The sequence below is a fragment of the Aethalodelphis obliquidens genome, unplaced genomic scaffold (genome assembly GCF_003676395.1).
Source record: "Aethalodelphis obliquidens isolate GAN/ISIS:26980383/991018 unplaced genomic scaffold, ASM367639v1 scaffold55, whole genome shotgun sequence".
In the NCBI taxonomy this organism is placed as follows: Eukaryota; Metazoa; Chordata; class Mammalia; order Artiodactyla; family Delphinidae; genus Aethalodelphis; species Aethalodelphis obliquidens.
This window is the reverse complement of record NW_020837999.1, coordinates 12,681,543-12,699,024: the sequence shown is the minus strand read 5'-3', so window position 1 is coordinate 12,699,024 and position 17,482 is coordinate 12,681,543. Positions and strand designations below refer to the sequence as shown.

The 17,482-nt window shown below is 49.3% G+C and overlaps 1 protein-coding gene across 3 annotated transcripts in view; it reads left to right on the top strand.

The window, feature by feature from the left end:
• Window positions 1-17,482, top strand: part of RCSD1 (RCSD domain containing 1) — a 67,638-nt gene that overhangs the window by 45,733 nt on the left and 4,423 nt on the right. For all 3 annotated transcript variants that reach the window (XM_027086412.1, XM_027086414.1, XM_027086413.1), the window contains 5 exons: window positions 1,173-1,271; window positions 2,427-2,516; window positions 6,451-6,522; window positions 10,043-10,246; window positions 12,678-13,316. In XM_027086412.1, the coding sequence (XP_026942213.1) occupies window positions 1,173-1,271; window positions 2,427-2,516; window positions 6,451-6,522; window positions 10,043-10,246; window positions 12,678-13,316 (1,104 nt within the window). The remainder of the gene's footprint in view (window positions 1-1,172; window positions 1,272-2,426; window positions 2,517-6,450; window positions 6,523-10,042; window positions 10,247-12,677; window positions 13,317-17,482) is intronic.

Sequence of the window (17,482 nt, the reverse complement as noted above, 5' to 3'; positions counted from 1 at the left end):
TGCAATATGCAAATCCCTAGAACTGAAGTCATTGTAGTGTTCTTGGAAGGAAGGACCCCGTTGCCCGTAGTAATAATAACCCTTTTATAGCTCTTCTTATGTCCTAGGCCTTGTCCTCACACTTTAGATGTATAGTCAGTCATTTAATCCACAGAACAACCTTGTGAGTGATGTGCTACTGTTATCCCTGTCAAGGTACAGAAAGGTAAAATCATTTGCCCAAGGTCACTGAGCTAGGGAGATGGAGCGACTCAGCGGTCGAATCCAGATAGTCTGGTTCTCATCGCCGTGCTACTTGACTCTCATGTTATTTGAATATTTTCTGAACATTTCTATGCCCAAGGCACTCAATTAAGTAGGGGAAACAAGATACAAAAATACTTGTCAAAAGTTCAATCAAGGTGCTTCCCTGGTGGCACAGTGGTTAAGAATCCACCTGCCAATGCAGGGGACACGGGTTCGAGCCCTGGTCTGGGAAGATCCCACGTGCCCCGGAGCAACTAAGCCCGTGCGCCACAACTACTTAGCCTGCGCTCTAGAGCGACGACTATGGAGCCCGCGTGCCCTAGAGCCCGTGCTCTGCAACAAGAGAAGCCCGCACACCGCAACGAAGAGTAGACCCCGCTCGCCGCAACTAGAGAAAGCCCGTGTGCAGCAACGAAGACCCGATGCAGCCTAAATAAATAAAAGTTCAATCAAAGACGTTTTCTCATCCCATTAGATACACTTACAGGCCTCTCTCTCCAGTGCATTTTGCCAGCCTACAGTTTTCGAAGCCTCATGTGACAACGGGAAGATGCTGTCCCTGATAGAGCCCTCTCCGGGCTGGGTCTCCGTGGGACGAGGAACCCGGCCTTGTCCTGCCTCCCAGATCCCTGGGTGCCCTAACCTCCACCCCCAGGGCGACACCAAGTTTTATTCCTTTCCAGATCCCCAGAGCCACACCCAGGGCCAAGGACACTATAAACATTCACTAAATGCAGTTGACTGAACGGGTTTTTTACATCTTTGAATGCAGGAGCCAATTGCAAAACGCTGTGAAAAGACCTCACTGTGGCATCATCCCTGCTTGTGGCCACATAGCAAGCACCTTGTGTGGCACCCGGTGCTGATGCTCAGCAGTGCCAAGTGCATATTTGCTGGTTCACTTTGGCTTCCCTTTGGTTTGCCAGGAAAGGCCGGCAGAGACCAACGCCAGTGTGGACGACTCAGCGCCCCCCTCGGTGGCCCAGCTGGCCGGGCGATTCAGGGAGCAGGCGGCCGCTGCAAAGGTGAGTCAGGAGGCTTCAGAGCCCCTCTCCTGGGATGGGGCTGGAGGAAGGGGAAGTCTGGGTCAGGCCCAGAGGAGAGGGAGGGAGGAGGCTTGGTAATTACCAAATTAGGAAGAGAAGCCAGAGAGGGGTCTCTCTGAATGTAAGGAATGTCTCCATGCTGCTGGGCCTGGGCAGGACCGTTCCCCACCAGAGTGAGGCTTACCCTGTGGCCAGGAGGGCTGAGAGCTGAAAGCCCTGCTCTTAGAGACGGGGGGTCTGAACCCGGGGCTTGTCCACCCCAGTCGTCCACTGATAGAGACTTAGCTCTTGCACAGCTGTGCCAGGCCTGGACTGCTTCAGAATAAAGAAGTCCCCACACCAGGCTCCTCCCCGGAGCTTAGGAAGCTTAGGAATCTGGAACAAGGGTGGATTCCAGAAGGAGAATTGGGAAGAAAGAGAGGACGGAAACGGAAGCATCTTCAGATAGGAAGCCAGGGATCAGGAAGGAAAGGGATCCGGTGACCAGTGGATTCTAGAATCCTGCTGGAGAGGTCAGTGTCAAATGGGGTATTGCAGCATTGGAGAGATTTGGGCTAGATTTTCTTGAGTCTTACAGTGTGAGGAGCTCCTTAGAAGTGAAATGAGGGAAGGGAAGCCCAGTGTGTGGGGAGGTTTATCATGGCCCCTTGGGACAAACGAGAGTGTAATTGTCATGCTTTTTTAGTGCGTTGTTTTGCGTTTTTATTCTCCCATCTGAAAAATCGGTCCGTAATTTCAGACACGATAAGAATGTCATAAAGGGTGAAGGAGATAGTATCGATCAAATGTGCTGACAGTGCTTAGAAGCTGGGTGTGGGTGTCATTGTGAGATGTTGCTTCAGGCCGGCCAGTGAATCACAAGTAAAAGAGGGTGCTCCAGCAGGAAAGGACTGGGAGAGTCTGAAAAGGACTAGAGAGCCTGAAAGTCAAAACGGGTAGACAGTTCACTAGAATGAATTTATAAAGTTAACGGGCAGTCGCAAAGACATGCAATCCCTCCCTTCATTCTTTTCTCCACCAGACATCCCTAAACATTCCTAAAACCAGTTTCTACTTCCTTCCTCTTCCTCCCTGTTGCCTGATTAGCTCTCTCTCTTTTTCTCTCTGTGTGTCTGTCTGTCGCCCTCCCTCTAGACACCAGCCAGTAAGCCAACAAGAAGGAAACCGCCCTGCTCCCTCTCTCTGTTCCCCCCCAGGGTAGAGCTGGGCCAGAATGGTGAAGAGGTAAGTGCTTCTGCTGCTGGGGGCTCAGAGGATGCTGGTTATGGATTTTCTTTCTCCTTTTTATAGGAAGAGGCATGCAATTCGCACTTTTAGACTTGAAACCTGTGCAGGGAATTTCTCCATTTCAGATTCAGGGGTGAATGTCCTTAACACTTCCTGAATCCTTTACTTTGAAAACGAGGTCCCTTCCTACGCCCTGTTACTGAGCCTCCCTTATGGTTTTCAAGGACAGAAGCACTATTTTTCAAGCCTGAGCATTTCCGCCAAGAGAATGGGTCCATGGAGTATTTTACCACACCAGATTCAGGAGTCATGAAAGTCATGTTTGACTCCCAGGTCTGACTGATACGATCTTCCAAGTGTGCAAAGCATCTGGAAAGAGGGCCGCACTCACGTAAAGCAGAACTGCAGTGTGAGAGAGGCGTGGGTTTCTGTGGTATCTTGAAAAGGCTGGCTATTGTTCTGGATCACTGAAAGAGAACCAGAGCACACAGGAGGCCTCATTGCCCTCAGATATTAATAACCAATGTTACCAACATAATAAAGGCTCTGGTATCATAGATCATAGCCACCAATGGATTCCCGGCCTGCATGTTCACCTACCCTTATTTATCTAATTGTAGCTGTAAGAGCAACTTGTCCACACCCTCCCAGGAACCCAGGAAACTTCACTGTGGTCGTGGTCCCCGCCAGAAATGGATTAGCGTGTTCTCTTGTCCAGCCTGGGAGGCCAACCCCAAAATAGAGCAAGCAAGCCCAAGACAGTCCAATTCCCACATGCCAACTGTGATACCTCTTTCCCTCGCTTCCTTTTTGGGGGCCAGCATCCTGACGACAGACACTGGATAGTCATGTGGGCTTGGGCAAGGCCCTTGGTGTCTACATTTTCTCATTTATAAAGTGAAACATTTGGAGTCGGTCAATGGTTTTCAAACCTTTTTGTCAACCCAAGGCATATGAGCAGAAGCCCATCAGGTAAAGCAGAAACTCAGAGCTGCTCTCAACCAAGTGGGCAGGGGGTGGGGCCCCCCATATGCTCTGAGAATACTCCCCCCCAAAACGGGACAGGGGTCTTCTGGGATGAGAACGCCCCAAGAAGCCCAGTTTAAAAAACACTACGTTTTTCTTGGGGTCTCCTCAGGTGCTGATATCATGATTCTGACCCCATCTTCGTGGGGTCATCAGCCAGCATTCCGATCAAAGCCATACCAACAACTTCTCTTTACTGAGGGTGAACTTCTCCTGTGACCTTCACCCTGAGGGCTTGGAGTCTGTGTTAGGCAATAGGCTGAGGCCGTGGCCACTAGGTGCCTACCGTGAGGCTGCCCCCTGATGACCTGGACTCAGCCCCAGAGAAGTCACTGCACTGCGCCTGCTTCCTTTTTTGTAAAATGGGACAAGAACACTAACCAGACATGATGGGGGCCGGATGGGGACTTTTATCCCCTGGATAAAAGTGGAGGGAGTTCAGTGGCTCTGGGAGAAATACGTTTACATGTTCCATCCCATGGGGCACCACCAGCAGCTAAATGGCATGTAATAGCCAAGGGCTGGATGAATGGGAGGGTGGATTTAAGAGGGAAGGTTCCACGTGGAGTGACAGGCTGCTTGCACGTGGGAAGGACGTTGTTTCCAGAGATCAGTGACTTTTTGTCACGAGCTTGAAATTCACATAAAAATAAAACGAGCAGCCAGCTCTGTCTGGCTGGGTTAGAAAATTGTGGAGGCTGCTGCCACAGTTCTCCTTCCGGACTCCCACGGCACAGCCTGCAGGAGCCCTAGTGCCGGGAGCCTTGGGGGCCTGGGAAGGCCCCAGTCAGGCTACCCCTCGGTTCCCAATGCACAGTGCCGGAGAGGGGCTTCCCATCCCTTCTTCATCCCTGCCCCCTCCCTATGCCTGCACAGGACTGAGACGGTGGAGCCAGCCCCTGCCGACAGGGTATCCTGGAGTTGCCCCTCTCTGGAGGACCCACCCAAAAGAGTGTTTAATATGGCCACTGAGCCTGCCTTGCCTGCCCACAGGAGGGCTGGAAAACAGTTCCATCTGAAAAATCCGGTCATTATTCTAGACATTATAGGAATGTCATATATGGACATATATACATACATAAAGAGAGATGTCAGGCTGACTTTTCTCCACCAACTGTATGAGCGGAGGCCACTTGTTAAACAGTAAAGAGCTGCTTGTTAAACAGTAAAGGAAATACTGCCACCTTCAGCCGTTCCCAGGAATGGCATCGGCGGCTCTTTTGGGTTCTTCCTGCTTTGCAGTTCAATTAGAATCAACAAGGATTTTGTAGGGCATGAGCTGGGTTCCCAGCACTGATGAAGGGGCTGTGTTTATTGAATTTTCACTCTCTTCAGAAGATACTACTCAGTTGCAGAAGAGAATAAAGTATTACATAAAGTGAGCTTTGTCAGCACAATTGTTGCTGCAGTTCCTAAACAGTATCTTCAGAAACGTGGCCTCATATGAACTTTCACTGTAAAGCCCAGAAATTAAGGACAACTGAGTTTGGGCTGGAAGCTCTTTGTTCTCACGGTGGACACAAGGCTCCTTGAAAGACTGACTGCTCTGGAAATATGTCTGATGGTGTAAACTCATGGAGCCAGAGGCACCTGAGAGCTGGAGGAGGCCTTAGAATCGTTTATTCCAACCCACCCACCTGCCTGGGTCTTGGCCGGGGAGGCTGAGGCCAGGGCAGCCGTCTGGCTCCTGTCAAAGCCGGAGTTAGCAGGGGCTGGGGAAGGGAGCTCCTGAGTCCCAGCCAGTGGCTGCCCCACGCTCCAGCACCTCCCCCGCCCTGCAATGCTGGGCCTTAAAAAGGTCACAGGGAGTTCAGTTGAGTGAGTCTGTCTCCTTCCATCACTAAAATACAATCATCTCACTCAATAACTATCTCAGAATATTTATAAGAAATTGTGTTATTCTTCTTATGATTCAAGTAAATTAGCACATGGGTGCGAGGAGCAGGGTCCCCAAACTATAGGTCTCTGTCCGACAGCATGGAAGTCATCTTTTTCTTCATCATCATCATCATCATCACTGTCATCATTCCTACCTGTTGAGGGTCAATATAGCTGTGGAACTAGAATCAAGTTGTAGGGATTTTACACAAAACAGGAAGGAGTCAATCTTTTTAGATAATATAAAATCCAAAGACAGGCAAGATTCCTGACAATACACTCATCACAAAAATATCCCAACTAACAGAACATATATATGGGGGTGTGTGTATATATATATATATACACAAGATATCTCAGACATTGACCACTTTCAGAGGGCAGGCGCTCAATCATATTCATTTTTATGTAACCAACACAATGCCTGGAATGTAGGAGATACTCAATAAATGTCTGTTTAATCAAAATGAATAGTCAGTGTTCTAGAATATGATAATTTATAAACAACACTATTGGTGGGGTTTTCCAAAATATTATTAGTTTAAGGGGAGAACTTCAAGTGTACCTCTGTCAGGTTTCACTCCGGCTCTGTGGTTTCTTATGTTTATGACAAACAGAATGGATGGTCACTGTGCCCTTTCTCTTTGAAATCCCCTCCAATTGTTGGCTCATGTTGTTGAATGTCGTGAGGTGAAGATCTTGTCCCCCTCAGACATAGTCTGTTCTCTCATAATGACCATGAAGGCATTCTTCCTGGAACAGGAGGCCTGCTGTGTTTCAGACGTCCTGCCTGCTCTGATCCATAGATTCAAGTGGTCTTGTTAGTGGTAGGATGAGGGAGAGGGGAAGGGGAATCTGCCACGCCCAGGACCTCAGGAGGTAAGTGAGCTCCCGGAGCTAAGGGATGAGGTGGTAAAGCCAACTTTTTCTTCTCCTCTTATTCCAACTATGGCTTCTGGGCTCCAGCCAGAACCCCACCTCCCTTCACCTCACTCATTTGCTTGTTTTGGTCCATTTGCTTTTATAGAAGTCACCGCCCAATGCAAGCCACCCTCCTAAAGTCAAGGTGAAGAGCTCGCCTCTGATCGAGAAGCTCCAGGTAAGTTCAGAATCGATGCTACCTCCTATCCAACCCCCTCTCTTATCCAACATTTGCATGTCTTTGGGGCTCCTAGGGTAGTTCCAGATGTCACCTGGACAGTTGACCTCTGATAACCAGCTAGTGATCAAACTGCCCTGAAGGATGAGGGGCTCTACCTGGGGGCAAAATGCTAAAATAAGGACCCTATTAAACATGAGCTCATGTCATTAGTACCTAATGGAGATTGAAGACAATCAGATGCCTCAAGAGTCTTATGGGAAAGGATGTTATACACAGGAAACACTCCAGGAATAGCCAAGCCCTTTCCATGGCCTGAATGCAGCCACAAACCGTTTCAGCTTTACACAGGGCTGAAATTCAGGTGCTAGTCATTACACCACTACGGCCAAGTTCATTGTTTGGAAAGCATTCCATCCTACCTCGCCACCTTATACATCCAGAGCCCTCACCACTGTGCCCACAGTGGGGCTGGCTTTCCTGGGAGTGTAAACGAAGTATATGACACTGCACTTGATCTCACAGTCTTGTTGGGGAGACAAGGTTTTCACACATGATACAATAAAAGACATACAGGAGAGTAAATACCGGAGATCTAAATTGTGGGTAACTATCCGACTCCTACTGCTCTAGACCAGGACTTTTTTTTTTTTTTTTTTTTGCGGTACGCGGGCCCCTCACTGTTGCGGCCTCTCCCGTTGCAGAGCACAGGCTCCAGACCCGCAGGCTCAGAGGCCATGGCTCACGGGCCCAGCCGCTCCGCAGCATGTGGGATCTTCCCGGACCGGGTCACGAACCCGTGTCCCCTGCATCGGCAGGCGGACTCCCAACCACTGCGCCACCAGGGAAGCCCTAGACCAGGACTTTTTACCTCGGCATTATTTGAGCTGGTCAATTTTGTTGCAGGGGCTGCCTGGTACACTGCAAGATGCTTTAACAGCATCCTTGGTCCCTATCCACTCGATGCCAGCAGCACTCTTCAGTAAACTGTGACAAAGAAAAATGTCCCTAGACATTGCCAAATGTCTCCTGGAGACAAAATCATCCCCCTGCCCCCTACCCCCGCTGAGAACCACTGCGGGTAAAATTTTACAGCGAGAAGACAGTCAAGTGGGCAGGAGTAATTAACAAATGCTTTAGGAAATACCTATTTCCTGAGTCAGTCCTTAGGAATAGTGGCTGGAAAGGAGGGAGGAAGGTACTCCTGGTGTGAGAACAGCATGAGCTAAAGCACAGAGGAGGGACAGGCGTGATATATCTGGGTGGGGCCTGTAGAAGATGCCCCAGCTTTCACCGCAGTCTCTGTGCAGGAGAACAACAAGGCTCTCCTGCACTGGAGCCTCCCCTCTGGGTCCAACTAATAAAATTGGCTCGTCTACCTTGTTCTGAAGCCATCATTAGGGGTGTGTCAAGACAGGTAGCCACAGCCTCTGCAGTTCCCAGTTATGTGAGAGACCAGGGATTTGGCCCCCAGCCTGATTTGGGGTTAAGGGAAGCATCTCTGGTTTGGGTTATGAGCCTACCTCATCGCGGGGCGGCGGGGGGGGTTCTCCCCTGAAGTTTAATTCATACTGAGAAGCCCTGATCCCACCCCAGCTGCAGGGAGGGAGTGGGCTGCCCATCGCTGTAGGAGGCTGCAGGGCTCCCGTATACATACCAGGGATCTCTCAGAAGGGACCCCAGAACTCAGACATTCCCTCCTAGCAGCCATCCAAAGGGTGTAGCCGAGAACCCCTACCTCTGTCTCCCGGCAGCCTACCACAGACCTCATCTAAGCGCCAGAAGTTAGTTTGCAAATGCTGTGTACCCTGCAGTCTTGGTGTTATTCCCCTTTCCAGTCATTAATAAGCCTCTTTGGGAAACATCGCAACCTGAGAATGAGGGTTTAATCTCTAATGGTTTAATCTCATGAAGAATGTCAGCGACAGTATATAATTTGGCCAAATCCCATAGGAACCTTACTTTGTTGGAAATACGTGGGGAAAGAACTAAGAAGTGCATCACCAGCTTCATTTTTCTTCTAAGTATTCTATTGGATGAGTTAGGAACTATGATTTTTTCTTCACTAGTTCGAAGTTCAAGTTTTCCGCTGGCTAGCAAGACCCATTTTATTTGCAAGCAGTCTTACAGAGGGAATGTCCCAGCTTGACCCTGAGAGGGCAGGAAGACCTCCTTTAATGCCCAGTTAATATCCCCTCTGCCATGAAGTCCTCTGAGCCATCCTAGCACACCATCTCCCACAGCCTCTGTGGTCCAAACCTGTCCCTTTGCACCTGCAACATGCTGCTTTTAGACATGGCGTGGGCTCACACTGTTGCTGTTTAACTTTATATTTTTAATTGGACAATGACACAATCTTGTCTATATTATAAATTCTTTCTTAAAATCACAACTGAAATACGAACATCGTCCTAAACATGTGTAGTGTTCTATACTGTGCAAGTCCTAAAGTACATGTCGGAGTTCTCCAAGGTGACAGAGCCTCGGCTGGCAGGAGGGTGGCACCGAGGGGAGTCTGGAGGGAAAGGGTGTGAGTCGGGTAGTGGCAGGAGAGAGTAAGGGGACCAGATCATAAAAGACTCTAAAGGTCAGGCTCAGTCGATGGGACAAATAAAGACTCTGAGACACAGAAAGGCTACTGGACTCGCTGTAGGTCACACAGCTATTAAGTGAAAGAGGCAACATCTGGAGTTGGGTGTGTCTGCGTGGAAAGCATCATCTGCACCTCCAGCCTGGTCCCTCCCCTTGGAGGCCTTGCTGCTGGCTGTCCTGCTCTGGAGGATGTAACTGCGCAATGATTTGGAAACGCAGAGGTCAGAGCAGGAGGAACAAGAGCCCCTAGGTGGCGCTAGAGGACCCAAGGGACTCACGTTCAGTCCCTCCGTAGACATCTGCACCACCACCTTCTCCAAGGCAGTCGGATAGATCTGGGACCACCGCTTCCTCCCCCACCAAACTCATGACTCCCTCAGGCCTCGGTTACCTTCGGGTAACCCCTCCCCTTTGCTTGCCCTCGGGGTTCATTCTGGTCTGGTTGCACCTGCACTGCGATGCTGCAAGTAGGGTCACACACTGGCATCTGCTCCGCTGGCTCCCCGCTGGAAAGGCGTGGTGGCCTGCTGTGTCCACCACTGTGGTCTACCGAGAGAGACCCTGTACTTGGAGACTGAGGGACAAACAGACCTGGCTTGAATCCCAGGGCAGATTCCTTAAACACTTTGCTAATGTGTGCCATGAGAACAAAACTGAACATGTAGGGTGGTTGTAGAGAGGAAAACTGCACATGCCCAGCAGAGTAGGCATCCAGTAAGCAGTAACTGCTCTTGACTCTGATGAGAACGATGGTAAAGGGTGCTGACAGCATGAGAGCCTGGTGCCTGCAGGTGCTGACAGGTGCTATTCTGGCCTCTTTGTCTATAAATCGGGACTGTTCCAATGCATTTTTGCCGGATCAAATCAGTGCTTCCTGGGCATTACGGAATGCAGCCTGGGTTTGAAATTCCTCATCTTTTCTCTACAGGCCAATTTAGTCTTTGATCCAGCGGCCCTGCTGCCTGGGGCCTCACCCAAGAGTCCTGGACTCAAGGCCATGGTGTCACCATTTCACAGCCCGCCTTCTACCCCCAGCAGCCCTGGCGTGTGGTCTCGGGCCAGCGAGCCGGAGGAGGTGCCCGTCAGCTTTGACCAGCCTCCTGAGGGCAGTCATCTGCCCTCTTACAATAAGGTAATATCTGGATCCTAAGTACTGTGGTGTGTCTGTGGAAATGCGGACACTGGGCAATTCTGAATCACCTCTACCCTGTTGTCCTGGAGAAAGGAGGACACTTCTGAGCTGTGGTAAGATGTGGTTTTTAACAAAGGAAATTTCTTCTCTTCCTGGCAAGTGATCCCTGAGCTAAGATCACTCTCTACCTAGCCTGCCTCTCTCATCCGCTCTTCCCGTAACTGTGCCACTCACCTGAAAGGTGCGCTCCATCCTTTGTGGAGAGAGGGGCAGGAATTCAGTACTGATCCCAGCTGCACAGAGAGTTATGTCAAAAGCTGAAAACAAAAGCTAAAGACCTGATCAGTGACTCAGCAGAAGGGAGGGCAGGGTCACTAGGTTGTCCTGTCCTGCCCTGATATGAATACTCCTAAGTGTCCCAGAACGGGTTCAAATCATTCTTACTGCATCTTGCCCCAGTTGAAGAATATCCAACTCGTTCCCTTTGCAAAAAGATGTATGGCAGCACTTGTTTCTGTAGATACTGCCCTGATACTTGTGTGTGTGATTTCATCAGATCCCTGCCCTACTAGAAGGAGGTAAGAATCAAGAGAATCAGAGGTACGTACAGTCCAGTACACTCCAAGCAGGTACCCAGCAAATTTGGACCAGAGCCAGGCAGGGGCTAAGAGTTAAAGGGCTCTTTTCTTTTTTTGGGTTGCACCACGGGCATGCGGGATCTTACTTTCCTGACCAGGGATCGAATCCGCACCCCCTGCAGTGCAAGCGCAGAGTCTTAACCACTTGACCACTAGGGAAGTCCCTGAATTAAAGGGTTCTGATGCCAGGAAAAGTTAAATAAATGTGACCTTAGAATTAAGGATGGAGAGAGCAGGATCTACTGGGCCCTTCCAGAGGATCCATCTAGGAAAGAGGTCAAATGTGTTGAAACAGGTAGGGCCCAAGGAAACAAAAGTGGTGGTGAGGAGGTGATGGGGTAGGCTTGAGCCTGCTGGCTGGGGACAGAGTGGAGATCCTTCAGCCCAGGGCAATGGAGAGACCCCCGACAGCAGAGAGGAACCCAGGAGAGAGCCCTGTCTTCTCACAGGATGTCAGTGGGATGTAGAGGCAGGGAGGGAGGCTCTGCCACCTGGTCATAGTACTGGGGGCTTTAGTCTGTGACAGCAGTAAGGGAGCAGGTAGGATTATTTCTGAACCCTGCTGGCCATGAGGGCTGGGGCCTTGATAGCCTGCAGGGCTAGCCTCACTGTGGTCTCAGGAAAGTTCCTGGGAAGCCCTTTTAAAACCAAGTATTCAGGGCTTCACTGATGGTGCAGTGGTTGAGAATCTGCCTGCCAGTGTAGGGGACACAGGTTCGATCCCTGGTCTAGGAAGATCCCACATGCCGCAGAGCAACTAAGCCTGTGCGCCACAACTACTGAAGCCTGTACACCTAGAGCCCGTGCTCCGCAACAAGAGAAGCCACTAAATAAATTTATTAAAAAAAAAAAAAAGTATTCATTCCAAACTTCTGAGACAACTAGGATTGGCAAATACCAAAATGCAAATCAGTGAGAAAATAAGATTTAATTTGCACATAAATTTTTAAAGACACATCACTTGAGTAAGGTAGGACACCCACTATAAACACGCCATTGAACTTCTGACAAAGTCCAGTGGACCCAGGTGAGGCCTGGTTCTGAGATTCACACACTTCCCAGAGAAAAAATGGTTTTCAGGCAGCTCTGCTGGGTGTTTCTAAGGTGTGGCTTCTGCTAGAGTTGGACCTCGCTGGAGAAAGCAAAGGATTCTGGCTGCTCAGCTCTCCCGGGGTTAGCCAGCTCTGGGGGGGTGGGGGTGGGGGTGGGGGGAAGGGAGGAAGCTGATCACCAGCTGTCCAGCTCCACACCCATGAGGTCATGGTACCAGCCACCCACAGACCCCCAACCCTGTTTTCTGTTGGGTTCACCTTTGTCAAAGTAGAAACTTCAAAATGTTAAAACATGACTCTGGTACGAAATAGAGAGAGATTTTGTTCAATTTGTTAATTTAGGAGGGATCCTGTAAGATGGTAAAGCTCATTCAAAGAACTGGTTATTTATAGGCAATTAAAAAGGACAAATGTTAGAATAAAATTGCTAAGTTAGACACTGAGCTGATGGTTATTTTACAGGCCAGTAAAATCTTAGGTTATTTTTTTTTACTGGATAGACAGCATTTTCATCTTCACATACACAGAAAAAAATCTGCAGGTTACCATGTAATACCACAGCCCCATAGGGCTCTAACCTATAATAAATAGCAAGCAATGGTACATCCTCCTAGAAAATCAAATGATCCTCAGGTGGGCTTGTGAAGCTGTGCGTGTGAGACTGACATTGAAAGAACATGCGCCCTCCCTGTTTGGCCTTTTTCACAGGTGTAGATCATTTTCCTTAACACTTTCTTGCAGGTGCGGACAAGGGGCTCCATAAAAAGGCGCCCTCCCTCCAGGCGATTCCGAAGGTCTCAGTCGGAGGACTGTGCGGACCTGGGGGGGCTCAGGGCCGAGGAGTCCTCCCAGGAGAATGGGGCCAAGGAAGAGAATGGGGACGAGGTGTTCCCAGCCAAGAGCAAGACCCCAGGATCCCCTCCTCTGAGGAGGACGCCCAGCTGGACAGAGAAGCAGGAGGAGAAGGGCAGGGCTTTGAGGGTAGCCCAGCAGCACGAAAAGGCCGTGGGGAGCTCCGAGGAGGGGGCCAGCCAGCGTCCAGCCCGAGCCTCCAGCCCAGAGGCAGAGGACGGGGGTGGGAGCCCCACGGAGGAGAAACCGGCTGAAGGGCAGATGGAAGAGCCTACGGAGGTGAAGGAGAGGGTGGCCAGCGAAGAGGAGGAGCCTGAACAAAGCAGCCGAGACACAGAGGGGCTGGAGGAGGGAGCTCTGGGGGAGGAGACCCCCCAAAACCCCCCTGGAGGAGGGGAGGGCGACCACAGTTCTGAGCAGGGGGCTGGCAAGGAAAAGCAAGATGACGGGACCATCCTCGAGCCAGGCTGTGACCCTGTCACTGACCACGCCCAGCCGGACACTAGCAGTGAGGTCTCCAAGACAGAGGTAGGTGGCCTGGCTTGTCCCCCTGACCCGGACAGGGCAGGGCCAGCGCATCCTATGTCCCGTGCCCTGTTCCTTACACCCATCACCAATCAGCTGGGTATGCAGTAGCACAGGGACTGGATTGAGACGGGCTGTCACTGATGGGGAGGGGACAGAAGGACCAGAAAGGGAAGCGTGTCCCATGCTCTCTGCTTCTCGCTGCCTCGGGGTTCTGGCGCCCTTCTGGATGTGACTGAGGCCCACACACGGAGGCCTCCTGATGCAGCATCCTGGACTGGGCTCACTTCTGTGGGGTGTTCTCAGAGGAAAAGGGGGTGCTCCTTTCCATACAAAGCTCACAGTAATAGTGCATGAGACCAGCAGCTCCTTGGGGCGCAGTAAAGAAGGCAGAACACGGCAATGGGCAGGGCTTCCCCTAGGGAAGCTTTAAAGGAGGCTTTATGTTCCATCCGTGCACGCACAGGTGTTAGACACCGAGAGCACATGAGGACGGGCTGCCTCAGTCCCGCCCTCCTGCTGGGCCCACACTTAGTCATGTGGCTCCTCCCACCACTCCCAGGAAGCCCACCTGAGCTCACCTACTTGTGCCCTCAGGAGCACGACCAGCCTTGCTGGTTTCCACAAGAAAAGCTCTGTGTCCCACTCCTACTGCCACCCCTAACAATCTTCTTTTTTTTTGGCACGCGGGCCTCTCACTGTCGCGGCCTCTCCTGTTGGGGAGTCTTCCCGGACCGGGGCACGAACCCACGTCCCCTGCAGCAGCAGGTGGACTTTCAACCACTGCGCCACTAGGGAAGCCCCTCACCCCCTAACAATCTTATCAACAAAGTCACCTTCCAGTGTTTCCCCCTTCCCTTTATGTTAGTTCATTCATTCATTAACACAAGCCACTGTCAGCTTCTGACATTAGCCTCTTATGTCACTTCCTGCTTCCACTTTTTCTGCCTACATAGTCCATTCTCTGTACAGCAACCAGAGGGGGGTGTGTGTGTGTTTACTCATTGCTAAAATTACTCACGTCCTGTGTTAGTTTCTTAGGGCTGCCATAACAAATTACCACAAATTGGCAGCTTGAAAACAATCGAAATGTATTGTCACACAGTTCAGGAGGCCAGAACTCCAAAATCAACGTGTTGGCAGGATTGGTTCCCTCTGGAGGCTCTGAGGAAGAGTCTTTTCCAGCCTGTCCCCTAACTTCTGGTGGCTGCTGGCGACCCTGGGAATCCTCTCTTTTCTCTTCCAGCTTCTGGTGGTTGTTGGCAATCCTCGGTGTTCCCTGGTTTGTAGACTCATCACTCCAACCTTTGCCTCTATCTTCACATGGTCTTTCCCTGTGTCTGTGTGTCTCAAATCTCCCTCTCCTTTGTCTTATAAGGACACCCATCATTGGATGTGGACCCACCCTAAGTCCAGAATGATCTCATCTTAAGATCCTTAATTACATCTACAATGATGCTCTTTCCAAATAAGGTCACATTCACAGGTACTGGGGGTTAGGATTGGACATATCTTTGGAGGAGGACACAACCCATGGCACCTCTGCTCCCCCTTGTCCCAGAGCACTCAAAACACAGATTCCAAACCCTCTGTGAGGCCCTGCGTGGGGGGCCCCTGCCCAGCTCTCCCTGACTCTCCCCCATACTGTGCCCCAACCGTGGTGATGTTTTTTGGGTTTGTTTTTTACAGTGGTTAATATCTAGATCCTTGAAGTGACTTGGTGCAGTAATTTATAAGCCCAAAATTGGTTGAACAGACTCAGAACGTGTAGCTTTCCAAAATGCCATCTGAGAGCTGTTGGTTAGGACCGTGCCCAAATCACATAGGGCTGGCATGTGTACATCCTTCCAGCCTTTCTTCTTTGTGGTTGTATTTTTATACTCCAGATTGATAGTGTTCAGGTTCTAAACGTGTTGCTTTCGAATGTTCATTAAGCTTTCTTTCATTAGTAATACTTTAAAAAATTGGGGGAATTCCCTGGTGGTCCAGTGGTTAGGACTCGGAGCTTTCATTGCTGTGGGCCCGGGTCCCATCCCTGGTCGGGGAACTAAGATCACACAGCCGCGCAGCATGGCCAAAAAAATATAAAAAACTTTTTTTTTTTTTTTTTTTTTTTTTTTTTTTTTTCTGTACGCGGGCCTCTCACTGTTGTGGCCTCTCCCGTTGCGGAGCACAGGCTCTGGACGCGCAGGCTCAGCGGCCATGGCTCACAGGCCTAGCCGCTCCGTGGCATCCCGGTCTTCCTGGACCGGGGCACAAACCCGTGTCCCCTGCATCGGCAGGCGGACTGTCAACAACTGCGCCACCAGGGAAGCCCTAAAAACACTTCTAAAAATTTGGATTTTTAAATTTTCAAGACACCATTTTCATTTTTTGTTTTATTACTTAAATGCGAGGTGCTACCTCTTTACAAGAGCTTAACAGCATATAATTTCTCATTTAATTGCACATGTCAGATCCTCACTATGTGCAGAACACTGTACTAGCTGTAGTGTGTGTGTGTGTGTGTGTGTGTGTGTGTGTGTTTGCAACAAACGTGAATGCACATCCACTCCCAAGGAGATTTTAATTAAAGAATATTATAAAATTCTTGAAAAAATTCTTGAGGATTTACTATATTAAATTCTTTAATATACAAGGATAAAGATGGGTATGTGTTTGAGGTGCCAAATAAACAGCAAAAAGACTTGGTTGAAAATATGTCTTTTCCAGAAATTGTACCTCCAAACTTTCCGTTGTTCCCTTGAATCATACTAATAATAATTTGCTACTCACTGGGGCTTTTCAGTTTATTTACTTTTCATAAGGAATTGGCAAAGTTTGATAAGGTGAACAAAAGGTCTGGTCTCTAGATTCCTGTTGTGGTTTTAAAATGGAAGCAGGCAGACATAGCATAGCCTTTCTCCTATTTTGCCTATAGTTAACATCAATTCATAAATTAATGACTTAAGTAGTAATGTGTTAGAGTCATTTTCCAACTGACCTATATCTAAAATTACTGGTAAAATTGTCTAGAATAATTTTTATTCTGTAGTGCATTGAATACAATCTTTTAAAGATTCTAGCCATATAGAAGTATGGAGAATGAAAAATTTTATTGAAGTATAGTTGTTACAATGTGTTAATTTCTGCTGTACAGCAAAGTGACTCAGTTATACACATATATATTCTTTGTCATATTCTTTTCCATTATGGTTTATCACAGGATATTGAGTATAGGTCCCTGTGCTATACAATAGGACCTTGTTGTTTATTCGTCCTATATATAATAGTTTGCGTCTGCTGACCCCAAACTCCCAATCCTTCCCTCCCCCAACCCCCTTCCCCTTGACAACCACAAGCCTCTTCTCTATGTTTATGACTTTGTTTCTGTTTCATAGATATGTTCATTTGTGTCATATTTTAGATTCCACATATAAGTGATATATGAGAATGAATTTTGTATCGCTACCCTCGTCTCCCTCTTTGCACCTCTCTCCTTAGTAGGCATAATCACCATATACAATTCAGTGTTCATATTTTCAGTCCTATTTGGGTTTGATGGACTGAGCTGCAATTATTTTGGACAAAGATTTTTGTTTGTTTGTTTGTTTATTTATAAATTTATTTTATTTATTTATTTTTGGCTGCGTTGGGCCTTCATTGCTGCGCGCTGGCTTTTCTCTAGTTGCGGCGAGCGGGGGCTTCTCTTCGTTGCGGTGCGCGGGCTTCTCATTGCGGTGGCTTCTCTTGTTGTGGAGTACGGGCTCTAGGCACGCGGGTTCAGTAGTTGCACGGGCTTAGTTGCTCCACAGCATGTGGAATCTTCCCGGACCAGGGCTCGAACCCGTGTCCCCTGCATTAGCTGGTGGATTCTTAACCACTGAGCCATCAGGGAAGCCCCAAAGATGTATTTTTTAATTGCTAAATGTATTTATCCCTTCCTATTGACAGTCTGACACTGAGCATTATTCCTCTTGTAGTTTATCTGATCAAGATACTTCTACCAATCAAAGAACAAGATGGGGATTAAATCGGGGGGCCGGAAGCAGTCTCTTTAGTGGTGTGCGCTGCCTCTGTGAGATCCAGGAAGGAACTTGGACAGGCATGGCGTGCTGGGGAAGCCCGTGACACAAGGGGCCCACTTCACAGTTGTCCTTACTGGGGAACCCTTTGGCACCACTGCCCGA